The sequence below is a fragment of the Sebastes fasciatus genome, chromosome 18 (assembly GCF_043250625.1).
Source record: "Sebastes fasciatus isolate fSebFas1 chromosome 18, fSebFas1.pri, whole genome shotgun sequence".
Taxonomy (NCBI): domain Eukaryota; kingdom Metazoa; phylum Chordata; class Actinopteri; order Perciformes; family Sebastidae; genus Sebastes; species Sebastes fasciatus.
This window is the reverse complement of record NC_133812.1, coordinates 8,453,485-8,478,840: the sequence shown is the minus strand read 5'-3', so window position 1 is coordinate 8,478,840 and position 25,356 is coordinate 8,453,485. Positions and strand designations below refer to the sequence as shown.

Sequence of the window (25,356 nt, the reverse complement as noted above, 5' to 3'; positions counted from 1 at the left end):
TTATAGTACATGTCCACAGCTTCTGTCCTTTCGTTCGTCCAATCAGGTGCCTAGTGCCTGGTGACTAGTGGCAGCCCACCAAGCGTCCAATGCTGGGAAGCGAGGCGACATGCATGTGGACATGTACCATCAGTGTGTCTTTTCGCTCTTTAAACTACATCACAACAGTCACTCCCTGCAAACTTTCCCTGGTGATTTAATGTTGACACGGATGGGTATACATTATAGTTAATGGAAAGCCCAGTGCATCTCATACCGACACTAAAGGGTGCCTTGTGCGGCGGTATCGAACGCCGACCACCGTGACAAAGCAACGGTGTTTGACGCCCTGGGAATGAGAAGTGGCTGATACAGTATCTGTGAAGCTGTCCTTTAAAAATGAAACACTGTAATTCATATCTAACATTTATTGCCTAAGCTTTCATTCCACACTACTCTACTTATACCGTAGCCTAATATAAAATATATAATCTCTGCTGGACAGGCACAATGCTCTTAAAAAAAGTTTTTAATAAAAGAAGTGTTGGCTTCCCAACCTTCACGTTTATTGTTAATCAATCGTGCAGCCTCATTGTTCACTCTGAGGTCAGGCCTGACTGGTGATGTAGCATGCACTCCATTCAGCTGCTGAGGTAATTGCAGCTCCGCCTGTTAATGGTCTCTGCATTGCTGCTGGCTGATTCACAGTAGTCAGTCCAGAGCTCCTGATTAAACACCAGAGGGGCTTTGTCGGACCAGCGTCTTTGCACATTCTCCATTTTGTTTGTGTCAGTGCCATCGGTTTGTGAAACCGAAAGCTGTGTGTTTTGAGACTCGTCTCCCAAGGAGGCTGTCTATCGCCATCGATCGCCGGTGTGATCCTTTTAGTTGATGTGCTGAAGTGGTCAGAGGTAAATGCGGTTTTAATGAAGTCTGGCTATTGATTTGGCTGTGGTGTTTTGTTTGCGGAGTTAGGAATTTGAGCATCACTTGAAGGCAGGGTAATCAGGATAATCAGCCATGATGCACATAGCCTGTGAGGTTTTTATGTACTGAAATCATGGCGTATTATACGCTCGCTTCACACACAGGAAGCAGAAGGCATGTGCATGCATATTAAAGCTTCCCACACAACGAACCAGCCTGTAAATCCCGCCACCCAGACTCTCTTAAAAACGACGATGAGGACGTTTGTTGAGAATAATTACACCAAAAAAGAAATCACTTTGCTGCCAAAATATATCCCACTCTATGTTATGGAGATTTAGACAGAGAATTGGATTTCCCCAGCTGTGAAATCAGTTTTTTGTTGTCCTGCTGGCCAACCGCATCATTTCGCTATACCCTGCTGTAGGCTCCCACCGCTGCACACACACACACACACATACATGCTGCCTATGCCTTTTCCGCTCCACGAGCTCCCTTTGCATTTACAGCATCTAGCCTCGTGCTATACGTTATCATCGACGTCTCTGAGAGCACACTGTGAGTCGCGTGTCACTTCTTTGGCTCTACATTAGCCCAAATGCGGAAAAATGGCACCCTAAGCCCTTCATCGGAAGCACTTCAGTCTGAACTATTGTGGCAGAGAGAGATACATCTTATGTTCATGGAAATGAATCATACATCTAGTGGATCTACTAATGTCAAACATCGCACTTCAAAAGCCCTCTTCAATTTCTCCGAGTGGAATCAAAGTCGCTCAGATTAGAGGGTCTCTTACTCCGAGTCATAGATGATTGTGTGTCCTTCTGCCATTTAAATTCCAACTTTATAATACACGAGCCGAGGCAGTCGGTCCTTTCCCTGAATAGGCTTAGAGATGGAGCTCCTAATGATTTTTTCCGTTGCAGGGCTTTGGCCTCTGTATGCCAACATGTCAAGAGAGCGCAGAGGTTCTAAACATTTCTCAAGAGGCTTACCGCGGGGTTAAAAGCCGTGCCATTTGACCGTTACATTACATTGATTAGCCTGCACACACTTTAACATACTCATAGCAATGTAAGTCCCTGTAGGAATGTTCTAATGGAATTTGTAACTTTGCCGGCTTTGTTATACACTCGATTCAGATGGGTCAATCACGGTGTTCTACTGTCTGTTGTTTTTTTATAGCAGACCACTGCTATGTATAACAGACCATTGCTATGGGTGCAGTTCTCATCTTGGACTCTATAGGACCAGTTTTTTAGTAAAATTATTGATTTCTTAAGTAAGTAGCCATGTAATAAGCGGGATAATGTACAGCTAGTGGGTCTTTTTTGTGAAATTAACCCCTTCAGGGCGATGCAGGACCGCGACGCGAAGCCCCTGTCGGGGTTTATTTCACAACAATGACCGGCTCGCTGTACAATATCTCTTACATATGAAATTACACTATATACACATTTTTAAAATCACTTCAAAGGACGGGTGTTGTTGAGCTCACTTGATCGGGCTGTGGTGGTTCTCCAGACAAAAATGTTTGGGAGCCACTTCCCTAATAAATGTTATCCTCATTATTATGCCTCCGCACTGGCAATAGCTGTGGCCGGAGGCTTTGTGTTTTTGGGTTGCCCGTACGTCCGGTCCATTCTCGTGAACGTGATATCTCAGGAACATCTTGAAGGAATTTCTTCAAATTTGGAACAAACGTCCAATTGGACTCAAGTGTGAACTGATTTGATTTTGGTGGTCAAAGGTCACTGTGACCTCACAAAACATGTTTTTGGCCATAACTCAAGAATTCTTATGCTAATTATGACAATTTCACACAAATGTTTAACAGGATAAAATGATGACGTGATGACATTTTGGACAGACATGAATGTAAACTGAAATTTGACTGGTTGCCGGAGGCATACAACCGTGAGGCGGTAATTCTAGTTGAATAGAATTTAAACATCTGCTGCCTATATTCAGCTTACAGTCTGACAGTGCCTGTGCACCCTTAAAGAGAAATGTGTCTCTTATTTTATTTCTGTCTGCTCACATGTTGTAAATTGCTGCATGGATACTGTAATTGGGGAGACTGATGGTCTGATGATTATAGCAGTTTTCCGAGTTTTTTTTCCTCATTTGCCCCCGCTCCGCAGGGGGAATACAGTATATATAAAATAAATGAAAGCTAATTTTTACAGACTGATGCGACATGAGAAGAATCTCCACAACTTAAATATCTCATTAGAGTATTTCATGATTTATTCAACGGATTTTATTTTCTTTATGCATGAGAAATGATAGACATTACAAATTTATTACAGTGTAGCTCTTAAGAAGACGGAACAAGATGTCTTAATATCTCTCTCTCTGCGCACTTACTGTAAGCATGTGTTGCTGCAGCCTTCAATCCGCTTGTTAAAGTACATTAATTATAGTTTCTCTAATCCCCTACCCCAATTACAGAAACCAGGTTCCTTGTTAACATAATGTTTAGGAAATGAGCTTTCTATAGAACTGTAACCCTGTTACTTATGCGCATGTAAACGCGCTGAACTTGACGTTATTCAATTCAGATTTGACCATAGACTGTAAGAAGAAGTGGACTTAGTCTCCATGACGTCAATCATTGGTTTGTGGACTGCCGTTTTGAAGCCTCGAGTTCGGAATTTTGGCCATCACCATTACGATTTGACCCATGTTATACTAGACATGTAACAAGTTCGTCAGATTGCCATCGCAACAGTTATGAAAAAATTGTCTTGGCCGCTTATTTAGACATGACATTGACATGTCAAATTTGCATAATGAAGTGCCTGTCTGCAAGTCTGAAAAGGGGCTTATAGCAAAACACATACACTAGGCTGTTGTTCCAAAATATTTATTTCATTGAAAAATTTGCAAGCTTGCTAAAATGATAATAAAAGATCATCCCTTCAGCAAAATTTAGCATTTAAAACATGTAGATTGGTGTGTAAGACTCTAAGCTAAGCCGGTGCATCCGAAGCAGTGAGAATATTTGCTCTGTGCTGAGATGCTGTCGGCGTCAGCTGCAGAGAAATGCTGCATGAATGGACAAGAGAAAGGCAGTGTTTTCAGTTGATGCTGGGTTACGGCGAGATGGTCTCGGGCTGAAAATTGCTGGAACAGACTTTGAAGTGGCTCGGGTTTTTCATCTCTCTCTCTCTGTCTGTGTCCCTGCCTCCCACATCTGCCCGCTATCATAATAACAAGCAATAACCCTATTTCAGCAATAAGCAAGACTTTTACGCCTGTAATGTGGCTTCAATAAATAGTCATGTTTACCAAGGGGCCATATTTTACAGCAATTTAGTTTAGAGCCTCCCCTCTTCCTTCGTCTTTTTGCCTCCTCACGCTGGAGTACATATAATGTGGTGCATTATGCATACCAGCACAAACACGCTACATTATCAAATGTACTGATACAGAAAATAGCACAGTCCATCACGCATAATCACACCACGCATTGGGAATGTGCTTTGAAAAATCCACTTTCTCGCTGTGAGGTTTGGTAGACGTATGCATGTTGAGCATCGGCGTGTGTGTGCGTGTGCATACGGTAGAGGCGGACAGCTTTCTCTGGGCCCCCGTTGGAAGCGGCAGCACAAGCATGGGGGCGCGTTTCATTAGTCTGTCAAACCCAATGATATTTAGAGCCCCACACCCTCGGCCAGGACTGGAAAACTCAATCAGCGCTCTGATTTCATAACCCTGCTTGGTGACAGGGCTTATTTTATCGCCTCGCTGATTCATTCTAATAAACGCCGGCTGCCCAGCGCACCGCCGCTGAAATACAACCTCCCCCCCTTCTGTCCTCCATGGGTCGACCCGAAAGAAGTGAAGTTGGGATAAATCAGAATTGTGGGAACTGGAGGGTGCAGATAATCCATTGCTGGTCCGGGTGTAGCTAGCAAGTGTGCCGCCCCGTCCCCTCCCTCCTCCTGCACCCTTTAGCACAAATCAGAACCCGGGACAGTGTTGATCTGTGAGGGCTTGGTGGGGCCATTGATTGTGGACGACAGAGGAGGAGGGGGGCGATAAATTATCGGAGGCAGAGTGCGGAGGGTGAAGGAAAACAATTATCTGCGGAGGTGGAAAGCACATAAAGTGAAGAATGATAAACACTGTGAAATATGATTGACTCCAAGTGATATATGGAAGCCGAAGGACAGGCGGAGAGGTCTGTGTGTGCAGAGATATCCTTGAATGGGTACGGCCGGGTGCAAGTTGAGGACTCACTGTACTGTACAGCCCCGGGCCTAACCACATTTCCCCTGTGCGCGTGTTTGAACGTGTCTCTTTCTCCGCAGACGACCGATGACATCGTTTCGTCGGCGGAGTGCTCCAGCGACGACGAGGACCTGGAAGAGTGCGACTCCGGACACGCAGGTGGGATGGGTGTGTCGAGTTGTGCTTGCTCTGAACCTGGTCTATTTCTCCTTATCTTTCTTTGATTTGCTACCGAGGAGCCTCTCCTCTTAGCATCATGTCCCATGGGAGCTTCAAGTGTAACTTAAAAAAAAAAAAAAGCACTCCGAAAAGTAGCCACTGTGAGAAATATACACTAGTGTGAGGGGTTCTCAGTGTATATCTAAAGTTTAAAGAACTCTTTGGAGTTGGATGAAAGCAGTAAGAATTAACATCCTTAGCATGCTCTCTGTAGGAAGTTAACTGTAAATGCATACATCTTCTAGTCAGCTATAGTCTAAGCTCACACCTTTCATCTCTGAGAACAAGTTACACTTAGCTATGGGGCCACTGGTTGCAGACATGACAAGGCGTTGATACTAATTTTGTTCTCTCAGCATTCGGTCGAGAGCAAAACTTTACTCCACAAAGTACAAAATTAGTATCAAGCCCCATGTCGCCCGCACTGATGCTTCAAAATGTATCTGTCCTGTACTGGTCGAGTTCCTCTTGCTGTGCGTGTGTGTGCGTCTCTCTTGACAGAGGATACATTTTGAGATTCTTTCGAGAACAAAGATGCTTTCAGCATAGATACTGTGATATGTAGCAGACTAACTGCAACAGAGCCTCTTCCTCCCCTTCTCCTGCCTCTCCTTCTTCTTCTTCTCGTTTGTACCTCTGTTTCCTTCGTCGGAGGCTTGCCTTACCTGAAACATTCTAATAGAGAACAGATATCCTCGAATTTCTGTGCGCATCGTCTCTCTTCCCTCCTCCCTTCACACATACATACACAACAAACACACACACACACACACACTCACGTCACTTTGTGATTAGATCAAAGTGATAAGACATTCACTCAGAGCTGGAAATAAAACCGCAGATTTAAAAGAGGTGGTTATTTTGAGGCGACTTGGGTTTGGACGACTTTTCAACAAGGAACTGTCAATCACCCTCGTGCCCAGGGGCCGCTGGCATACATCCTAATAGTACGGGAGTAAACCAGGAGAGTGGGAGCTCTATGGAAACTGGCTCAGTATGTAGGAAGCGTCTCCCCGTAGGCACTCTGAAAATCATTAACAACTCAGGCTATTTGATTGCTTCACTGTCCTTCAAAACGCCATCATCGCGGACTAATTGATGCCACGTTAATCTGGCTCAATATGGCTCATTTTAGCAGCCAGCATATGTCCACTTTTCGCCGCTTATAATAAGCCTAAATTGAAACAATGCATCGCCCTTTCTTTTTGTTATCTCTGCTCGGAGAACATAACAGATAATCAGTTATTTATTTTTCTCGGAAATGAGGTCTTTCGGTGTACTTCAGTAGATACTCTGCCAGTAATTTTGCCTTTCTTCCTCCAATCTGTGAACTCATTTACTTTGAAGCCTTATCACGCTGTAATAGCGTTTGTTTCCTTGAAATTATGACCACATTTAGGTCCTCGCGCTTATGGCTTTTTATGTGAAGAGAAAGCCATTTTCCCTGTAGGCTCTTTATCTACAGTATAAGCACGAGTTGCTCTCTTAAGTCAGAGATTACTGGAATTGAATAGGCACATTTTTGCTGCTCATGTGAACTGCTTTTTTTATTTTCCGTACCTCAAACCCAAGTACTCTCAAAAGTGGAAGTGCAACAAAAGTGAGAAGCAAGAAGTTCTTTTTTCACTAAAGACGACATGGTACCCTCCCCTCATATAGTGGCAACATATGTAGTCATACACACTCATACATACTGTACATTTCACCATGTTGACACAGAAATTCATATCCTCATTCCTTCTTGCCCCCCGCTTCCAGTCGTATGAACAGTTGCATGACATGGTGTTCTTTTCCGTTGCATTTTGTTTTTTCTCCTGTGATGCACATATGAACATCTCTCTTCTGTATCGATTTGGACCCAGCTGTTGGGTTGCTTAAGATTTGAGCTTTTTGTTTTTGGCTTTACTTTGGGGGCCGGGGCGGGTTTTCGAGTGGGGTGATTTTTATTTTTCTTGTTTTGTTGTGGTTGGTTTTTCTTTTTCTTTTGGTGTCCTCCTCATCATCCGTCGTCCATCCTCCAAGCAAGGATAGAGTCCACTCCTCCCGTTTTTGCCTCATCTTGTGCCGCATGAACTTTTGGTGGTTGGAAAATTCTCCTCCTCATCAAGTTTGTGTTTATTTTTTTTGTGCCATATGGCTTCTAAAGAAACATTCCTCCCCCCCATTTTCGATACAACATAGGGAAATGAACGGCAACAAAATCTTTTCTTGCCATCATCCTTTTTTTGGCCTTGTGCAGGCAACCCCATTCTGTCTCAAGAAAGTTGTGTGTGAAAGAATGACTCCCTGTCTCCCCTTCCGAGCGTTAACCCCTACCCCCTCCCCTCCCACCCCCTCCATCCCGCCTCACCCACCTTCTTTCTTTTAGCCTTTCTGCATATACATGTCTGTTTGAATGCAGATGGCATAAAAAGACTTTTATTGCCACAAAGTATATCTGTTTTTCTATTCTATCTGTTGCTCCAAGTAGAAGGCATTTGTGGCATGCACACTGTACTGGACTGTACCGCAGCTCTATAGACTAACTTATAATCCTCTCCCCCCCACCCACCCCTGCTTCTGCATGGATATGATTGGCATCCATTTTATGTAACTGCTTCTCCTCCACCCATAAGTCTCAGGCTAACCCCCAGCTGGCTTCTACTACATGTCAGTGTGTGTGTTCGGGGCTACAGCTGTGGTCCCGCGCCGCCGCTGTAGCCCCGCGGCAGCTCCTCCCTCGGAGGCGTGTTGTGTTTGTGCTTGTGCCTGCTGTCTCTGTCAGTGCCGCGTCTGTCTTGTCTGCTGTACGTGGTTCGTCTCGTGGTCGTGTTGTCTGTGTGTTTTTAATAAAACTGTTAAACCTTACCTTCTCCCTTTATCCCACGTGAGTTCCACAAGAGGGCAAATAAAGGAGTGTGCAGTGAGATTCTCGACAATCCTCTGAACACGTTGACATCGCTAGAAGTCCGACTGACAATAAAAGTACAACTAAAATGAAGGAATTCAATAGCTGGGGGAAAAAAACTACTAACTGGAAATCGCTGATGAAAAATATGCAATGCTCAGTTTAGAGAACAGCAAGTCAATTTATGATTTAATTTCACAGTGATTAAACGGAGTTGCAGCTTGTCACTACCGTGTAATCTGAGCAATTTTTGTGATTAATATGTAATTATATTTTAGTAATTGATGCAAATGATTTTCATAAATCCACAAGTACAAATGCGAACATGTTTGATTTGTACATACAGTGCCTACAAGTTGCTGTAAATCCTTTAGAGCCTAATATTAGTTAGACCAGATCATAACAAGCTCATGTAAAAAGCCCCACTTGTATACGAGGACTAACCAACGCTTACAATGCACAAATGCAGAACAACAGAGCAGACATTTTGACCTGTCATAGCAGAAAAAGCACAGATGTTGCAACATTAATGATGACTTTGCTCTATATACTGGTGGTGTCGGTAAGTTGTGTCAGGACAACCTGTTCTCATATACAGCCGCTTAATCAGGACCACTTGACGTCACCTTTTAGTACCTCATCACTTAGGTGTCTTAGGGTTAGAATAAGTTTGTTAGTTACAAAACTTAAGTTCCGTACATAAGTTAAGTACATTACGTTCGTGACGTAAGTTAAGTATGTTACGTACGTGATGTAAATTAAGCATGTGGCGTAAGTTATGTATGCGACGTAAGTTAAGTATGTTACGTACGTTAAGTATATGACGTAATTTAAGAACATGACGTAAATCAAGTATGTTAGGTAAGTTAACTAACGTATGTAACTTAAAATAAGTCAACTTTGAGTTTTGGCTTCACACGAGAGACGAACAGCAGCCCTCTGGGTGAAAGTCCTATGTTTAACCCATCCATCCAGTGTCAAATATTGCCACGGATGGGTTGACATTGAAGTTGAAAGCCCGATGTGTCTCATACAGACGCTAAAGTGTGTCGTATCAGACGCCGAGGGGCGCGACAAAGCGTTGATATTTGACGAACTGGGAATGAGACGGTGCTGGTCAGGGATACTGTATGCACAATCCCTAAGTCCTTGAACACATAAATGGAATTGAGCCATCATTGTTGTTATTAGTTACACCTGTGTTTTTTCCTGCTACAGCAATTCAATGTGTGTGCCATAAAAGTGCTATATTGCAGTGGCTCCACTGTACGACAAGTGACACTACAGCTTGTTGGTCAAGGCCCGTTAAAATTACCCAGAAGAACATTTTCTAATCTGCCACCTCTATGTTTAAGGTTTAAAGCTGCTCTAATCTATATATTTTTATAATGATAATGGATCAAATGTGAGTGTAATATGAAAGGAGATGCTCAGAGTGATCACCCGACTACAGTTCACTTCAGCTGTATGGAGCGTTTTAGCCTTTGTGAGATGTAATATGTCAATGTTTTTTTGTAGCGCTGCCCCCAAATGGCCAAAACATCAGGTTTAGGGATAGGGGAAGATTCATTGTTGACTGTTGGTAAGAGATTGAACACAGACTCCTGTGGATAGGCGTATGTTTTATGCACCCGTTCATCATACCAGCCTCCTCACCCTTACTTGTTGCTACTGAGCAATAGACATACTGCTGGTTACGGTGGTTCCAATCTGTTTAAACAAACGCCACAGCACTGTCATTTTTCTAGACGAGACAGCCTCCCACAAATCTCTGCAAACAGGGTAACTGTTGCACTCTGTGTGACAGTCAAATAGATTAGAAAAGATTGTGTATTTAATAAAAGGGCCATAAATGGTCCTGCATGCGCCATTACCCTATCAGCCTTTGATGAAGTGGAGCACAGATCAAGCAGGTCTAACATATTTATAGATCTCTCCTCATCTCGTTGGCCTTGGTGGGTGAAGTGGAGAGTCTGTGGCCCAAATTAATGTTAGACTGGAGGCATCGGGTGTTATGTTGTGTGTGATTTCTTCACCGCTGTATATTAAGAGCTCCGACACGTGTAGGGGGCGCAGAATGAAGTATGATAGGGATGGATCACTGAGTTTCCTCGTGGCGTCAAGCTATGGCTTCCGTCAAGCCCCATCGGGCCGGCTGTCACTTCAACACAGGCCTCAGATCAGTTTAAAGGTTATTCAGCTGACACATGTCCGCCGAGTGCAGAGGTGCAGCCTAACAGCTGTACAGCAAATCGACCGGCTGACAGGGGCGAGTCGCCACGCCTGCTGGAGATGCCAATTTAATACGCCAGAATGCGCCCCAGCCACATGATGACAGATTAAGAGCTATCTGCCATGCACCGTGGGCTTCAGGATGCTCCTCCTCCCAGCCGGAGGTAGTTGCATGCATCCTCACAGGGCAGACCTCTGCGCTTTGCTGGAGTCGTAAACGGAACATCGTTCAACTTTAAGGATGGAAATGAATTGTCCATCAGTGAGAAATTAGACCTCTCTCCGCAGGGGTGTGCACAGGCGAGATAAGATAATTTAATGGCAGGGTAAAGTGCTCAGCTTAAGGTACATGTCTCTAGAAAGCTCAGCCACTGCACAGGGCACCAATATAATCCCTGGCATGTCCCTTTAAGTGTGTCCACACACGGAGAATATGTGTTTTGCTGGCTCCCTGGTAATCAGCTCCCCAGCTGTGGTGGGTAGAGGTGAATGAATCTGCTACAGCAGGTGTCTGGGCACAATGTGAGCAGCCACAATGAGATTTCAGGGCCCCAAACCACTGACTCACCCACAATTTGCAGCGTTGAAATCCCATTGACTCAGTTCATCCTTGGTCGGTGCTGGTGCACCGGCTTTCCGCTTTCATGGTGTAGCATCGTCAAATCCCTGACACACCGTCGGGATTCATCTCCATTCGGAAGCCTCAGCAAACGCTGGATGGACACGGGGATCAGGCCAGGAAAGGGAAAAGAGAGAGGGAAGTGAAGAGAAAGTGCTGCTCTGAGATTTCTGCATCTGTAGCCTCCAAGCTGCTGAGGTAGTCAATCAGCCATTTAGAAATAACTATATTTACTTAATTCCTCTTCAAAAGCCAGCAGAGGCAGGCCGCAGATAGGCTTTTTTTTTTTTTACCAGGAAAGATGAAAGGCAGAATGCGTGGAAAATTTCCGTTTTGTTTCATGCTCTCGTTTTTGTGGTTTAAAAAGATAGCAGCAGTTTTTTTTCTCATTGATGCAAAGGGCTAGTCAGTAGGCACCGGCGCAAAGAAACACCAGAAACAAAAGGAAGAAACACACATTAATCTGAAGGCCTGACTTCCTTTTGCTTAAAAAGACAGAAAACAGAGGAAGTGGCTGTAGGTCTAGCGGAGTGGAGAATTATTTGCCGGGGAGACGGAGGCTTAGAATAAAATCCCATCCATCTTGACGAGTGCGGAAAACAAACGCAGCCTGGTTAGGCAAACCCATTAGAAACCGCCGTGTTTGTGTGCTTCAGGAATGCAGCAAGACGTGCAACGCTTGTGCAAGAGCTTACACAGGATTAAAGTGTTTACCGAAAACATCAAGGTCCTCTGCACTGCCTTCACTGGAGACCCTTGACTAGCAGCGGTTTCCCCTCCCATCCAAGTGTTTTGTTGATATAGCGCAAAGCTAACAGTTGCTGAAAGCTGTTAGCCAAAAACGGAGTTAGAGGATGCAAACAAGGCCAAGACAACAAGGGCAGAGTTGGATAAATAAAGCCTCGGATGAAATCACTTTCTCTGGGCTGGTATTGTTTATTTAACAAGGCGAGGAGCTCAGGACTATGTTAGGAGAATATTATCACAGCTATGCAACAGTAGCTGTTAGCTGAAGAGACACACTACTGTCATACAATAGAACACCAGGCTATATCCAGGGCTGGCTTAAGGCATAGGCTATATAGGCGGTCGCCTAGGACACCACCTTCTGGGGGGCGCTGGTCGCCCTATAAAAACATAAAATAGTATTTAAAAAAAAAGCCGGTGAAGGCCTTTCATCATTTTCTGCATTGAGGTCATAAATGAACAAACAAATAAAGATAGAAAGAAATACACTTTCCTCCCCTGTAACTCTCTTTCTTCCTCTTTTTCATCTACCTAGCCGCACTTTTTTGTTAATAATAAAAATGGAAATTGTAGTGAAACTGAACAGTTTTAAGCTCACAATATCAGGGACTAATTGTTCAATTATATTATAATTAGGGCTGTCAAAATCGATTTAACACCACTTATTTCTTTAACGCAATTTATCTTTCGGAGGTTTTATCGGGCTCAGTTTTAGAGCTAGAGTGAATATGATACTGGCATCATACGAAACTAGAAAACCATAAGGGATACATTGGTACCAATCATGTCTTACTAGCTTGTCGCTAAGAAGTTAATCTAAATTTTGGCGAGGAAAAACTGTCATGGCCATTTTCAAAGGGGTCCCTTAACTTCTGACCTCAAGATATGTGAATGTAAATGGGTTCTATGGGTACCCACGAGTCTCCCCTTTACAGACATGCACACTTTATGATAATCACATGCCGTTTGGGGCAAGTCATAGTCAAGTCAGCACACTGACACACTGACAGCTGTTGTTGCCTGTTGGGCTGCAGTTTCCATTGTTATGATTTCAGCATATTTTTTATGCTAAATGCAGTACCTGTGAGGGTTTCTGGACAATATATGCCATTGTTTTGTGTTGTTAATTGATTTCCAATAATAAATATATACACACATTTGGATAAAGCAAGCATATTTGCTCACTCCCATGTTGATAAGAGCATTAAGTACTTGACAAATCTCCTTTAAGGTACATTTTGAACACGTAAAAAATGTGCGATTAATTTGTGATTAAGCACAATTAATCATGGACAATCATGTGATTAATCGCGATTAAATATTTTAATAGATTGACAGCCCTAATTATAATAAATACAGTTATTTATGAAAATAAAAAAAACTTTATTTTTGTTTTAAAACCATTGTGATGTGGTTTACGGGGCTAGGGTTCTAGGGCACCAAAAGGACTATTTCATGTCAGACATAAGTGTGGAGCAAGGTTGGAAAAGCAGGTAAATCGCATCTAAGACGTCAGTGTTGATAAAACACAGTCAGGACAGCGTACAGTAAAACTATACTTAACTCATAGACCCAGTTTTATGTAAAGAATGAGTTTCTATAACCAGCCTGCAGAGGAGGAACCAAACCCAGATATCTGAAGACAAATATGCCTCTCGCATCTCCTTCAAGTCACCAGAGGCACAAATAAACCCGCCACCCCGTGCCCTCTTGTGGAACTCCTTCCCAACACGCTGTTTATCTGTCAAACGAAGGCTGTTGGCTATGCCCATGACGCAAAGCATCTTCAGTAAACATTTAATAAAAACGAGCTCATTAATTATCCCTCTACTCTCCCCCTTGATTAATTAGCGAATGCAGCGGGCCTAAATGCCACATAATGCTGGTTATATATCACCCATGGTGCTCCTTCTTCCCCTGTTAACTGCTGATGAATGGTTCTTTCGCCTGAGAAAAATATCCCACAGCCCTTGGTGGCAGTGACCTTCTACTGACCTCTGACCCCCTTCTCAAAACCCCTTCCCCTACCTACCTGTCCCACGGCTTGCTGTATTGTTATTGTATATTACTCTCCCTAAATGCAACTTACTTAAGCATGCATTAACCCAACTTCTTATAGTGGAACTAAAAATCCAAAATAAAACCATGTCTGATTGACCTCTCTTTTCTCTGACGTACATCCAGATTGCACGCCCTGTCCCGTGTTTTAAAAAATACTAACAAGAGAAATGTACTGGTAACTAATAATAAAGTCTTTTATTATTAGTTAAATGAAGGTGGTGACACTTTGCCTATAAACTGTCCCCTTCCTCTTTGTCTGCCTCAGTGTGTGCTTTCTGGTTGTCCATCTTTGATAGTGTGAGAGATTTAATGCCTTTCTTTCTTTCTTGCTTGCTAATCTGTTTTATTTTTGTCTTTTTTGTACATATATGTCAAAACACATATATGTGTATCTATGTTTCTATTCTGAAAATGTTCAAATTTTAACTATGCTAATTTGCTAAGAATCGCTATTGCCAATGTTTGATGATTTCCTCCCTAATTAGAATGAAACTTCCTCTTTTCTCTATGAATTACTGTTTGGTAAACAACGAGAGATTGGGCATCAAAAACCACGCAGCTGCAAATTAAAGTCTTCATAGAGAAAAAAGAGAAGACACCTCCAAAGTAGACCCTCGCCACTATCTGTGAAAAGTGTTCCAAACTGTTTCTATGCTGATCTTTAATATTTTCCTGTTATTTAATAGCTATTTCTGATTGAAATTTGGATTTAATCAATGAATGAGTCGATTGATTTCTGTGCATGGCAAAGAAGTTGCAGCTTAGGGTTTGTAAAACTGTCAGTGTTGAGAGTGCTGTTCTCTTTTGTAGATGGGCATGTATATGCTCATTGTTTGTATATCCCCATCCCTTCCTTACAGCCAAAAGCTCTAATGCCGCCCGACCGCTTCGTGCCGCCTTTACATGGACATGGCAACTGATGTACACGTTCACCCCCATCTATGTCATTTCCTTCCTAGTATGTTCATAGGTCCCACCCCGTCTCACACTCCCTCCTCCCGAACCCTTTACGTAGAGATTCTAAGATATGTACAGTCATCCATTTGTTCATTACTGAAGTTAAAGTCGAGCAAAAAAAAAGAAAAAGAAAAAGAGTCATCTAATCAGGCTGTAGATATTTATGAAGAGACTTATCTATCAAAGCAAGAATTATAGATATACAGTTTTTCTTTTTATATAAAAATTAAATGAATATCAAAAGAACAAAAAAAAAAAAGATATCCTGAACAGAATGGTGAAGATTATTTTTCATGTCATGATGTGTGGATGTATGTGTTGTTGCCTCCCTGTACCATCCTGTCTAAAAAGAGAAATATATACTAATTAATCAGAAACTGCTAAAAAAGAAACTAACCTAACTTGTCCAAAGGCATTCTTACACAACTTTCTTTTGTAAATTTTTTTTTCTTCCTGCCAAAATCATGCGGGCAATTTGTTGATGTAAGTTGACAAAACTGATGGTATGCTTCCTTCCTTTGAAAACTGTTTTTTTTTTTCTATTTTTCGTAGGCTTTTATGATTTTCCGAGCTGACTTTGTTTTTACCTGTTTTTCTACTTACTTATTACTAATCCCTTTCTGGATAGCTCTATCTGTGGCTTTACTTTGTGAATGTTTTTTTTACAATGTTTGCCCTAACTCTGAACTCTTTTTTGCAATGCCTTTTAATTATTATTTCGGTTTTCCTTAATTTCTGTTGTGTTCTTTTTTCTTTATTGTTCCAAAAGGTTTGCATCTCTTTATAGTGCCCTGTTTGTGAGCCTTTGCAATGTACAAACAAGCCACTTTGGCAAGAGGATAAGCAGCTTCAATAGACATCTGAATGTTTCAAAGTCTTTGTAGTAGCCGAACAACAGGGTTTAACCGGTAAAGCATGTGGTATCGAGTGTTCCCAAATGGATTTATTAGAATGAGTGGATGTGGGAATGTTTTAAGCACGTAGGTCTGTAAGTGTTATGAACAATAGAGTTAAATCACTCCTAAATAGAGAACACAAGCTGTTACAAGCAAGTTTCTCCCACTAAAAAGTACAAATCAGAAAACATTCAGGTGTGATTGAACTGCCCGGTGACTTTGTGCCATCGTGGTAACTGTAGGGGTCAAAAGGCAAGAGGCTAGGGCAAATAGGGGAGCCCACTAATGCTGTTCCCTATCACTTGTGAGTGGTGACTTTTTTGCCGGGACGGTTTTCGCACCCGATTCGACTGTTATCAGGCCATTAAATAGGCGTTATCTGTCGCTGTAAGCACCATCAATGTGGGTCATTAGGGGCCTACTGCTCCTACTACTTTGTAAAAGTGAAAGCGAAACTTAAAAGCAACATGTACTAAGTAAGGGATAAAGTGCAGCTAGCCGGTCATTGTTGTGAAATAAATCCTGACAGGGCGATGCAAGACGCGAAGTGGAGGGGTCCTGCATGGCCCTGAAGGGGATTATTTCACAACAGTGATCCGCAAACTGTACATTATCCCGCTTATTACACTGCTACTTACTCAAGAAACCAATAATTCAACACTAAAATGGTCCACCAGAGTTAGTTATACATAGCAACGATCTGCTATAATGAAATAACAGACTGTAGAACGCCGTGATTGACCAATCAGAATCAAGTATTCAACAGAGCCGTGTAATAACACGTTGTAAAACTGAATGAAACGTTACCTTTTGAACACAAACAAAAAGGTGTTTTTAGGTTTAGGCAACAAACTACAACTTCTTTAGGTTTAGGCAACAAAACCACTTTTAACCACAGTTAAGTTTAGGGAAAAACATCGTGTTTTGGCTTAAAATAACTACAACACATTGTTGGTTTCACATAATATGCAAACTCCAGCCTCCTGGGTGAAAGCCCTGTGTTTTGTGTCCCATCCATCGCCCCCGACCTCCACCCCATATGGAGTTTCATGCTCTCTATAGAGTGCTACAGGAATGAGTCCTAAAACTCGGAAATGAGTTAGCATTTTAGCACTTCAGGTTCCCTCGTCTCGAAGTCAATGGGTTTTTTGAATGGGTTTTTAGTTAGAAGCCTGAAATAATGTCTGTGGTTAACACAAGCTTAAGAGATTTTAAAGTTTTGTTCTACGATATAAGTACATCAGTAAATATCCCACTTGTAAATTTTGAAGCCTTTATGTGTCTTAAAAAAGGGCGGTTGCTAACAAGTGGCTAAATGTGACTACTAAATATCATCACTCTGACTCGTCCGCCTTTACAGCCTCCTGTATCCTCGTGCTCGTGAGACCGTGCTGTAGTTTGTTTATAGTCTAACGTTTGCTTTTACTTCTGGCGATTGCATTTATGCTTGAAAAATCATAGAAGTGTTGTTCATTTGTGAAGATTATCTTGATGAATAAAACATGGCAGTATTATAAACGTTTGTTTGCCACAGAGCTTATTTTCTGCAATAATCCAAAACCCAATGGAAAAATCCCATTGGGTTTTTGTCGAGGGAACCCAGGGCGATGCTAACTTCCTGGTTGGCCTACAAAATATGTCACCCCTGTAGCACTCTATACTACGGCGCCTGACTTCAGCTTTTCCTCTGGTTATAACTACTACGGTCTCTAGAGGTTGCTGTCGTCTTCTTTTACACCTTCTTTCTGTGATCGACCATGTGAATAGATGATAAAACCTACTAGTGGGTTTAGTAGGCCCCTATTGACCCATATCTATGGTGCTTATAGCGACTGATAACGCCTGTTTAATAGCCTCACATCAGTCTAATCGGCTGGTTTTCTTTTGTAGATCAGTGTGTGACCCTCTGATAGACCTCAAGCGCGTCAAAGTCAGGTTTTTAAGAGGCTCATGGTCATGTTTTTTGGACTTCGGAGCACCTTCAGTCTAAAAACACTGCTTTCCCCTATTAGTTCTCTGTCATTTTTCAGTTGTTTAGTATTTGTTCACCCGTGTAGGTCAACAGGGTTATAAAGTGCCTCTCTCAGCAGCTATATGAAACACCGTGCAAACAGTTTCTCATTTAAACTTAGTTATCTTGCTTTCAGGCCCACTGGCTTGCACTTGAATTGCAAACAAATGCTAATACCTTCTGCTTCTCTTTATCCACAGAGCGCATCTTTCAGTGCTCACTTTTTGAACGGACTAAAAAGGATTTGCACATGAAGATAAATGAAACAAGCCTCTTAAAAGCCTGAACTAGTCATTTATGTGGAGAGATATGCAGATGGAACTAAATATAGGGCAACATGATGTGTGGCATTGCACATAATTCACACCTTTTTTATACAGTAAATTATGAATATACATGCAGCATATAGAACATATGATAACCATGACTAGTTGATAGTGCAGTATATATCTGATAGAGCATACTGCCATGTGAGAACATGCAGGGTATGTAGGAGTCAGTTTAATGTGGCTCACCCTTGTGCATCCCTCAAAGCCTTTTGATGCAATGTATACTTTATTTATGGCTGTTGTTTTCTTTCAGTTTGGGTCTTGTTTGGTTCTGAGTTTCATTGTTTTTGCACTGGTACAGTACTTTTCCGTTCTTTCTTTCCTTTGTTTCTCTTCAGTTCATTTCCTCCTTATGTTGAGCTTTGCTTTTTAAGTTCTTTTGTTATCGATTCTTTTGGTGTTTGGCTGCTTCTTGCTTTGCTGATGGAAGACTTTCTGCTGACTGACTGGCGTTTGTTTCTCTCTCTTACTTTCCAGGAGGGGAGCTAGTCATCCCCGTGCTAGTCGAGGACCCCATAGACATCCCTTCTGTATCCACCCGTTCTCCCTTCATCCCCTTCCCCCCAACCCTCCACCCCGTCCTCACCATTATTGAGACCACCAAAGAATCCTTGGCCATGGCCACTGAGGCGGGGGTACCTTGCTTGTCGGACCGAGGCAGCGATGATTGTGATGATGGTGATGGTGGTGATGATGGTGATGATGATGATGATGATGGCATGGTGATTTCGGGGTTTGGCTCTGGCGAAGCTTTCGACTCTAGCCTGCCCCCGACTGACGATGAAGATTTTTACACCACCTTCTCCCTGGTAACAGATAAGATCTTGACCACATCGGCCTATGAAGGCGGCTACAAAGCCCTCGCGCCCAAGTGGGAGGCCAAAGACTTGAGGCCTAGCAAAGCCTCTGAGGCAGGTAGGACTACACCCACCTCGCCTCTGCCCGACCTCCGGGGCACGCCGCCGGCGGCGGTCCCCTCGGACACGCCACCCAAGCTGCCCGCCGGGAAAATGAACAACCGCGAGGTAAAACCCCCGCAGCCGGACATAGTCCTGCTGCCCCTGCCCACGTCCTTCGATCTGGACGGCACCAAGCCACGGGGCCCCTTCATCACCTCGCCCATGCTGCGCACGGTGCCTGCCGCGTTGCCCACTGTGCCAGGCGTGGTGCGGCGGGTGCCCCCGGGGGCCTCAGAGGTGATCCGGGAATCCAGCAGTACCACGGGCATGGTGGTGGGTATTGTCTCAGCCGCCGCCCTCTGCATCCTCATCCTCCTCTACGCCATGTACAAGTACAGGAACAGGGACGAGGGTTCCTACCAAGTGGACGAGACGCGCAACTACATCAGCAACTCGGCGCAAACCAATGGCGCTGTGGTGAAGGATAAAGCACCCAGCGGCAGCGCCAAAGGCAGCGCAAGTAGCAAGAGACCGAAAGACAAGGACAAGGAATATTATGTATAGAAATCAAGTCATTTCCCAACACATAGAAAAATAAACTGTTTGCAACACAGTTATAAACATTTTGACAGTACCATATTGGCAACTGTGATTTAAAAAGGATAAAAATCTCTTGAGAACTCAAGACTTACTGAGTCAGTGAAACATTTACAAAAAGAACTTGGCTTATGGAAGCACACTTACTATTGTAAGCATTACAGAGAGACAATGCAGTACAACTTCACCGGGACTCAACGTGGATCTTTTTAAGGAGTCCCTGCTGGAGACATTTGGCAGCGTGAATAACACCACATCCACGCGACCCCAAGTGACTGTCAAGAGGTGTGTGATCCTTGGAGTTCTAACGACCTTGTCCATTGTAACCCTGTAAAATACGATCACTGTCATTTCGGCCATTCTGAGCATGCATGTGAGGTGTATGTGACGTGGTGCTGGCATCTGTGTAAGTGAGGGACCTCAAGAAACTATGATTGTCGGGAAAGTTGGAAGTCAAAACATGATTCGCATTACAAAACGGTTTCATTAAATGTAGCTTTCATGGATGCGATACGAGCTAAAGTATATGTGCACTTAAAGCTGTCTTTTTAGTTCTTTTTGTTTTTTATTTATTCAGTTAGTAATTTATTTATTTATTGACTTTAGGTACTTTTTTTTGAAGGATGATGTCCAGTCAGGGTTGACTAGGCAGTGCTCAGTGACCGCTCAGCAGGATGTGATGCAGTAATGTATCTCAATATTTCTCTCTCCCTCCTTCACGTCTCAGCTAATCATTGGACTGCCGAGCACGGCAACCAAATTCTAGATGGTGTTCAAGTGTGTAAGTGTGGATCCACCAGGCACAATATACTGTTATTTCTCTGAATTTTAAATCTCTGATAGCATTTTTCTTTGCTTTCTTTTTACATTTTTTGTTCCAGTTTTTCTATACATTTCCTGAGATGCCGTGGCAAAATGCATTATCATAATTTGTGTCCGGCGGAGATTTAATTGTCGCAATCTTAAAAAAAAAAAGAAGAAAATCCAGGCTAAAGACTTACTCCAGTGTGAACAAGTGTGATTCTATCTGTTGTCACAGACGACTGTGTCAAAAAACAGCAAATATGTTTACATATTTTATTACATCATAGCCGTTGTGCTTTGCAGGTCAATATTGTACAGAAAATTCAAGTTTCTGTTGATTTTTTAAAAAGTCCTCTTCTTGTATAGACAGATCATTTGATTTGATTTTACCGCTGGAGCAACACGGCAGAGAAATAATTTTTATTCTTTTGCCAGGAGCGCCTGGAGATAAAATATGATGTGCACAGGAACATTTGTTTAGGTGGGGAGCAAATGTTGTTAGATTAGACGTCTAGTCTCTCTGGATGGTGTTTCTCTTCAGTCGCATGAATATTTCACCATTGGAAGCTGTCAATCAAATAGAAAACAACTCCCTCAGATCTTGTATTAGGGACTTCTCCTTACTCTGAAATTACTTTTCATCATGTTATTTATTTTTTTATTGGAAATTTAAAAAACAGAACAAGAGAATAAAGACAGATTATGGTGGATTTGGAGATCTATTGCTAGCACCTTACTGATTTACAGGTGTTTTATTTTTTGTTTCTTTTCTTCCTTTTTTTAAAAACTCTGACGTCAATGTTCTCGTCTGCTCAACTCGTCTTTTTTGCATTTTTTTCTGTTATTGTGTAGCTTAATTTCATGTCTCATTTTTATGACGTTCTCTTCCGGCAATATGTTGTTTTTTATGTCATTATTTATTGCTGAGTTATTTGTTCTCATTTTCATGCAAAATCAGTCGGTGTGTATGTTCACTTTGATTTTTTGTGTTGGTACTTGGCTTTTTTCAACCAGTTAATTATTATTGTCTTATGCTCCTTTGACTCCAAACAATTCCCAGAAATAAAAAAATGTTGTTCCCAAACGTTTTTGGATGTTAGACTGCGGGTGGTTGTCACTCTCTCGTCCATGTTCTGGTGTAAAGGCGGGAGAAGATGCAGCGAGGAGATGGAGATAGATGTACCATCTCACGCCGAAGACTATTCACCGAACCACAATTTCTCATCCATTTGCTGTAGCTTCAGTGATTTCCTTTTATACCAAGAAGTGGTGTCATTTCCATTCAGATGAAGTCCGGAGCAGAGCAGCTCAACGCCATCATTTACCTATAGATCATTATGCAAATTCATACACAGTTCATCGATGCAACAAGAGAAAAAAGGCCGAGTGGGGAAAACGGTTATTAGAGGGTCCAGAGTCTTCACAACAGCAGAGGAATGGATTTGGGTTTCTTTAGAGTCAGGCCTTTATGAGAGTGCACAGCCAAATGAGATTCTCCACCACCATATGGCTGGGTTATGAGCTACTCAATGGCGGCAGCACCTGCTTTCCCAGCTCGTTTTTACACTGTCCATATTTTGTGCAAATGGGCCTTCACACAGCTGGTCATTAACTTGCAATAGCCCATTGATGTAGGATATCAGAGCGGCGTGTGTGAGTATATCTAGCTCGCACAATGACTACATATTAACTCATTCATCCTGCCACAGGCAATGAGAACAAGAGGGCCAGCAGGGATTTGTTCCACCGAGGGACTCACAGACCCACATTTCGAGATTCTTTTTTTTTTCTTCGCCAAAAAATGTGTGGAAATTTGTTCTGTATAAGTCAACACAATAAAAAAGTTAATGTGTAAGAAAACAACATTCATTTTAGCAAGCAGTGACATTCAATCCACACTTCATCCTCCTATTACAATATCCTGCCCTGCGACGGCACAGAGTGCAACTGAGAAATACAGGTTTACAGCGGCTATAATCAATATTTTTATATTAACACGTTTTAATTATCACCATGCAGTTCCTCTCAGCTCTACGGAGCATTTCAGGGTCACAGCAGACAGCTATTTTTCAGAAATAAAGCTCTAACGGCAGACGGATAAAGTTGTGACTGTCTTAATTTTGAACATAGTGGAGCATTTAGTTAACTTTATGTCAGTTTTGTGTTTACATTTAGTTTCCGTTGCCCCCAAAAATCTGTTAATGCAGATTTAAAGTTTCCAGGCTGCATAACAGATGGACAGATGCTTGTAATAAATTTACTATTTTAGGCAGATTATTTTACCCCAAACCATCATTGCCATAAAATCGACATACTAAACCTTTGAATAATCTTCACAGAATGCAAATAAAAGTGTTCTTTCAGCTTTCTTGTCCATTTTCACCAAGGGCCTCCTCACAACCAAGGTTCACGTTTTTGTTACTTTGTAAAGGCGTACATTCGGTCCGGTTCGTTTTGGTTTCACATTGCAATTATGCCAGTGCACTAAAGGACTATTACCTGCCATTCCTGTTGACCCTTAAACCTGCAGTAGGCAGAACGTTTTTGACATCATTTGGCAAAAATTCCATAATAACCTTTCAGCATATTGTAATTTAAGTGTTCTGAGAGAAAACTAGACTTCTGCACCTCCTTATGGCTCTGTTTTCACGCTTTAAAGAATCTAGCCCGTGACGGGAGACTTTGGCCAATCACAGGTCATTTTAGAGAGTGTTCCTATTGGCTGTTCAGCTAAACAGTACACTACAGGATGTTTCTGAAAACATTTTATGTGAGAAATAAGCATTACAGTAACAGAATATTGATTCATATTTGATCAGTGCTGCCTAGTTTGATCGGAGTTCACGAGTGATTGACAGCTGCTCAGAGACGGCAAGGCTTTCTTTCAGATTACCTGTCTCATGCACTACTGTCAGTGATCGCTTTATAAAAATAACTTTTTTTAAATCATATTTGCTCCAATTCTACCCACTGCAGCTTTAAAGGGACTGTGTAAGAATCAGAAATGCTTGTTAACAGCCGGCACCCGGTCAGAGACGATAACGTTTTTCGCTGCAGAGACCCTTCTGCAGTGTGTAGTGTACGTGCATGCATGTGAAGTGGAGCGAGCTGAGTGAAGGCAGGCAGGCAGAGGAGCAGAGGAGCAGAGTACAGCAGAGACTCCGGCCCTGGAGACCAAAGCTACGGTTTCCCCGCGTCCTCCGACCGCGGCCAACACTGTTTTGCAAGACGGGCTTCATTAGATATAACTTTGCGGTTTTGGTGCTTCCGTGTAGTTTGTGTTGGAGTCTTGTCTGAACAGCGTAGCCACACGCGAACGCGCATGGGACACCGACCCGGATTGATTTATGCGTGTAAGAAGTTACAAACAGTCCCTTTAAAGGTCACCTATTATGCAAAATGCACTTTTCCATGTCTTTTAAACATCAATATCTGTCCCCAGTGTGTCTACAGGCCACCATAGTATCATAAAAGACCATCCTCTCTCTTTTTCTCCTCCTCCGTTTGTCCGGAAATGGGTGCAGAAAAAAAAATCGCTTTTTTTCCTTCTCTTCTGACGTCATTAGAGAAATGCAAGCCATGTGAGGGTTTCCTGGTCGAACCAGAGAGAACCTTCAGTAGCTGACCCCGCCCCACAGCGCGTCACTGTCTCTCCTCCTCAACCTAACTTGAGCAAAGTCTGCAAGAACCAGCAGAACAGGCTTCATGTACTCCCATCATCTAAATATAACATGTTCTTTCACAAAGGCTTTATGTAATTACACTGTTTAAACAGATGATATTTATATATTATATATATTTGATGTCATGCATGTAGCAGATTACAGGTAGTAAATAGTGACTTGTAAGCAACACAACACATTTCTGTTTCACAGTCAAACTTTATTTGAGTTGACAGATGACAATATTAATTATTCACAGCATTTGTAATCATCTCACCTGTTAGTTAGTTATGTTAACATGGTACAGGAGAAAGTCTTCAGCTCTGGTAAACTATGGTAAGCTAAGCTCCGGTGGTCTGTAGTCATGGTAACACAGAGACAGCTACTACTGTAAATAATATACCATTACTCTGATCTTCCATACATTTATCTTTTAGCAGAAATAATGAACTGACTACTGTTTCACATCTTCTATTTTCCACCCTGATGGTCGCTGTGTTTACACACCGTGTCATAGCGGTAGCATGTAGCTAATGGGGTTAGCTCTGTATCTCCCATCTGCTTTCAGCTGTCTGCTCTCAGCCATTTGCCCACAGCTGTCTGCTCTCCTCTGGGATGATTCTGTCGGTCATTTCTCACAGATGGATCTGTAAAGACAGACGTAAAACAGAGTGTATGTTTACGGTTTACAGAGTTGATGCATGAGGTAAACACTGAGCTAACTAACAGAGCTATAAATAGTATTATTTACCTGAGAGAAACCGTCAGGAAAACCTGGAATCTGGACCGCAGATGTTCATCATGTGTCGCCGATTTCTGATCAGATTCCTCCGGTAACGTGCGCTGGGTGAAGTTTCTGGTTTATAAACTTTAAAGTGGTTTATAAGCTCTATTCTAGCTGCTATCTCTCCACTCCTCTCTCCAGAGCTTCTCCGGGAGGGAGGGGGAGGGTGACGCTGTTGTTGTTGAGGAAGTTTGCTCTGATTGGTCAGCGTTTTCTGTCAATCAGAGTGGGAGGAGACAGGCTGTGAATCAGTGGTTTTCAGACAGAGGCTGAATTAGGCTCTGAGGCAGGGAGACTCAGGCTGCAGTATGAGAAGAATAAAGGGTTTTTTGAACATTGCAGCATGTAAACATGTTCTAGTGCAACATTAAAATACATCTATGAACCTGGAAATGAGCATAATATGTGACCTTTAAGTGTTGTGTGTAGAAGGGAACCAGCAAATCGGGGAAACTATCGCGAGCTGATCTCGGTTGGGATAGGTTCTGGGCAGCGAGTCTCGCGAGG

General features: G+C 42.6%; 1 protein-coding gene across 3 annotated transcripts in view; it reads left to right on the top strand.

The window, feature by feature from the left end:
- The window catches only part of nrxn3b (neurexin 3b), a 458,514-nt gene extending 437,027 nt beyond the window's left edge, over positions 1–21,487 (top strand). For all 3 annotated transcript variants that reach the window (XM_074615644.1, XM_074615645.1, XM_074615646.1), the window contains 2 exons: positions 5,226–5,304; positions 18,581–21,487. In XM_074615644.1, the coding sequence (XP_074471745.1) occupies positions 5,226–5,304; positions 18,581–19,566 (1,065 nt within the window). In that variant the 3' untranslated portion in view covers positions 19,567–21,487. The remainder of the gene's footprint in view (positions 1–5,225; positions 5,305–18,580) is intronic.
- Positions 21,488–25,356: the final 3,869 nt, after the last annotated feature.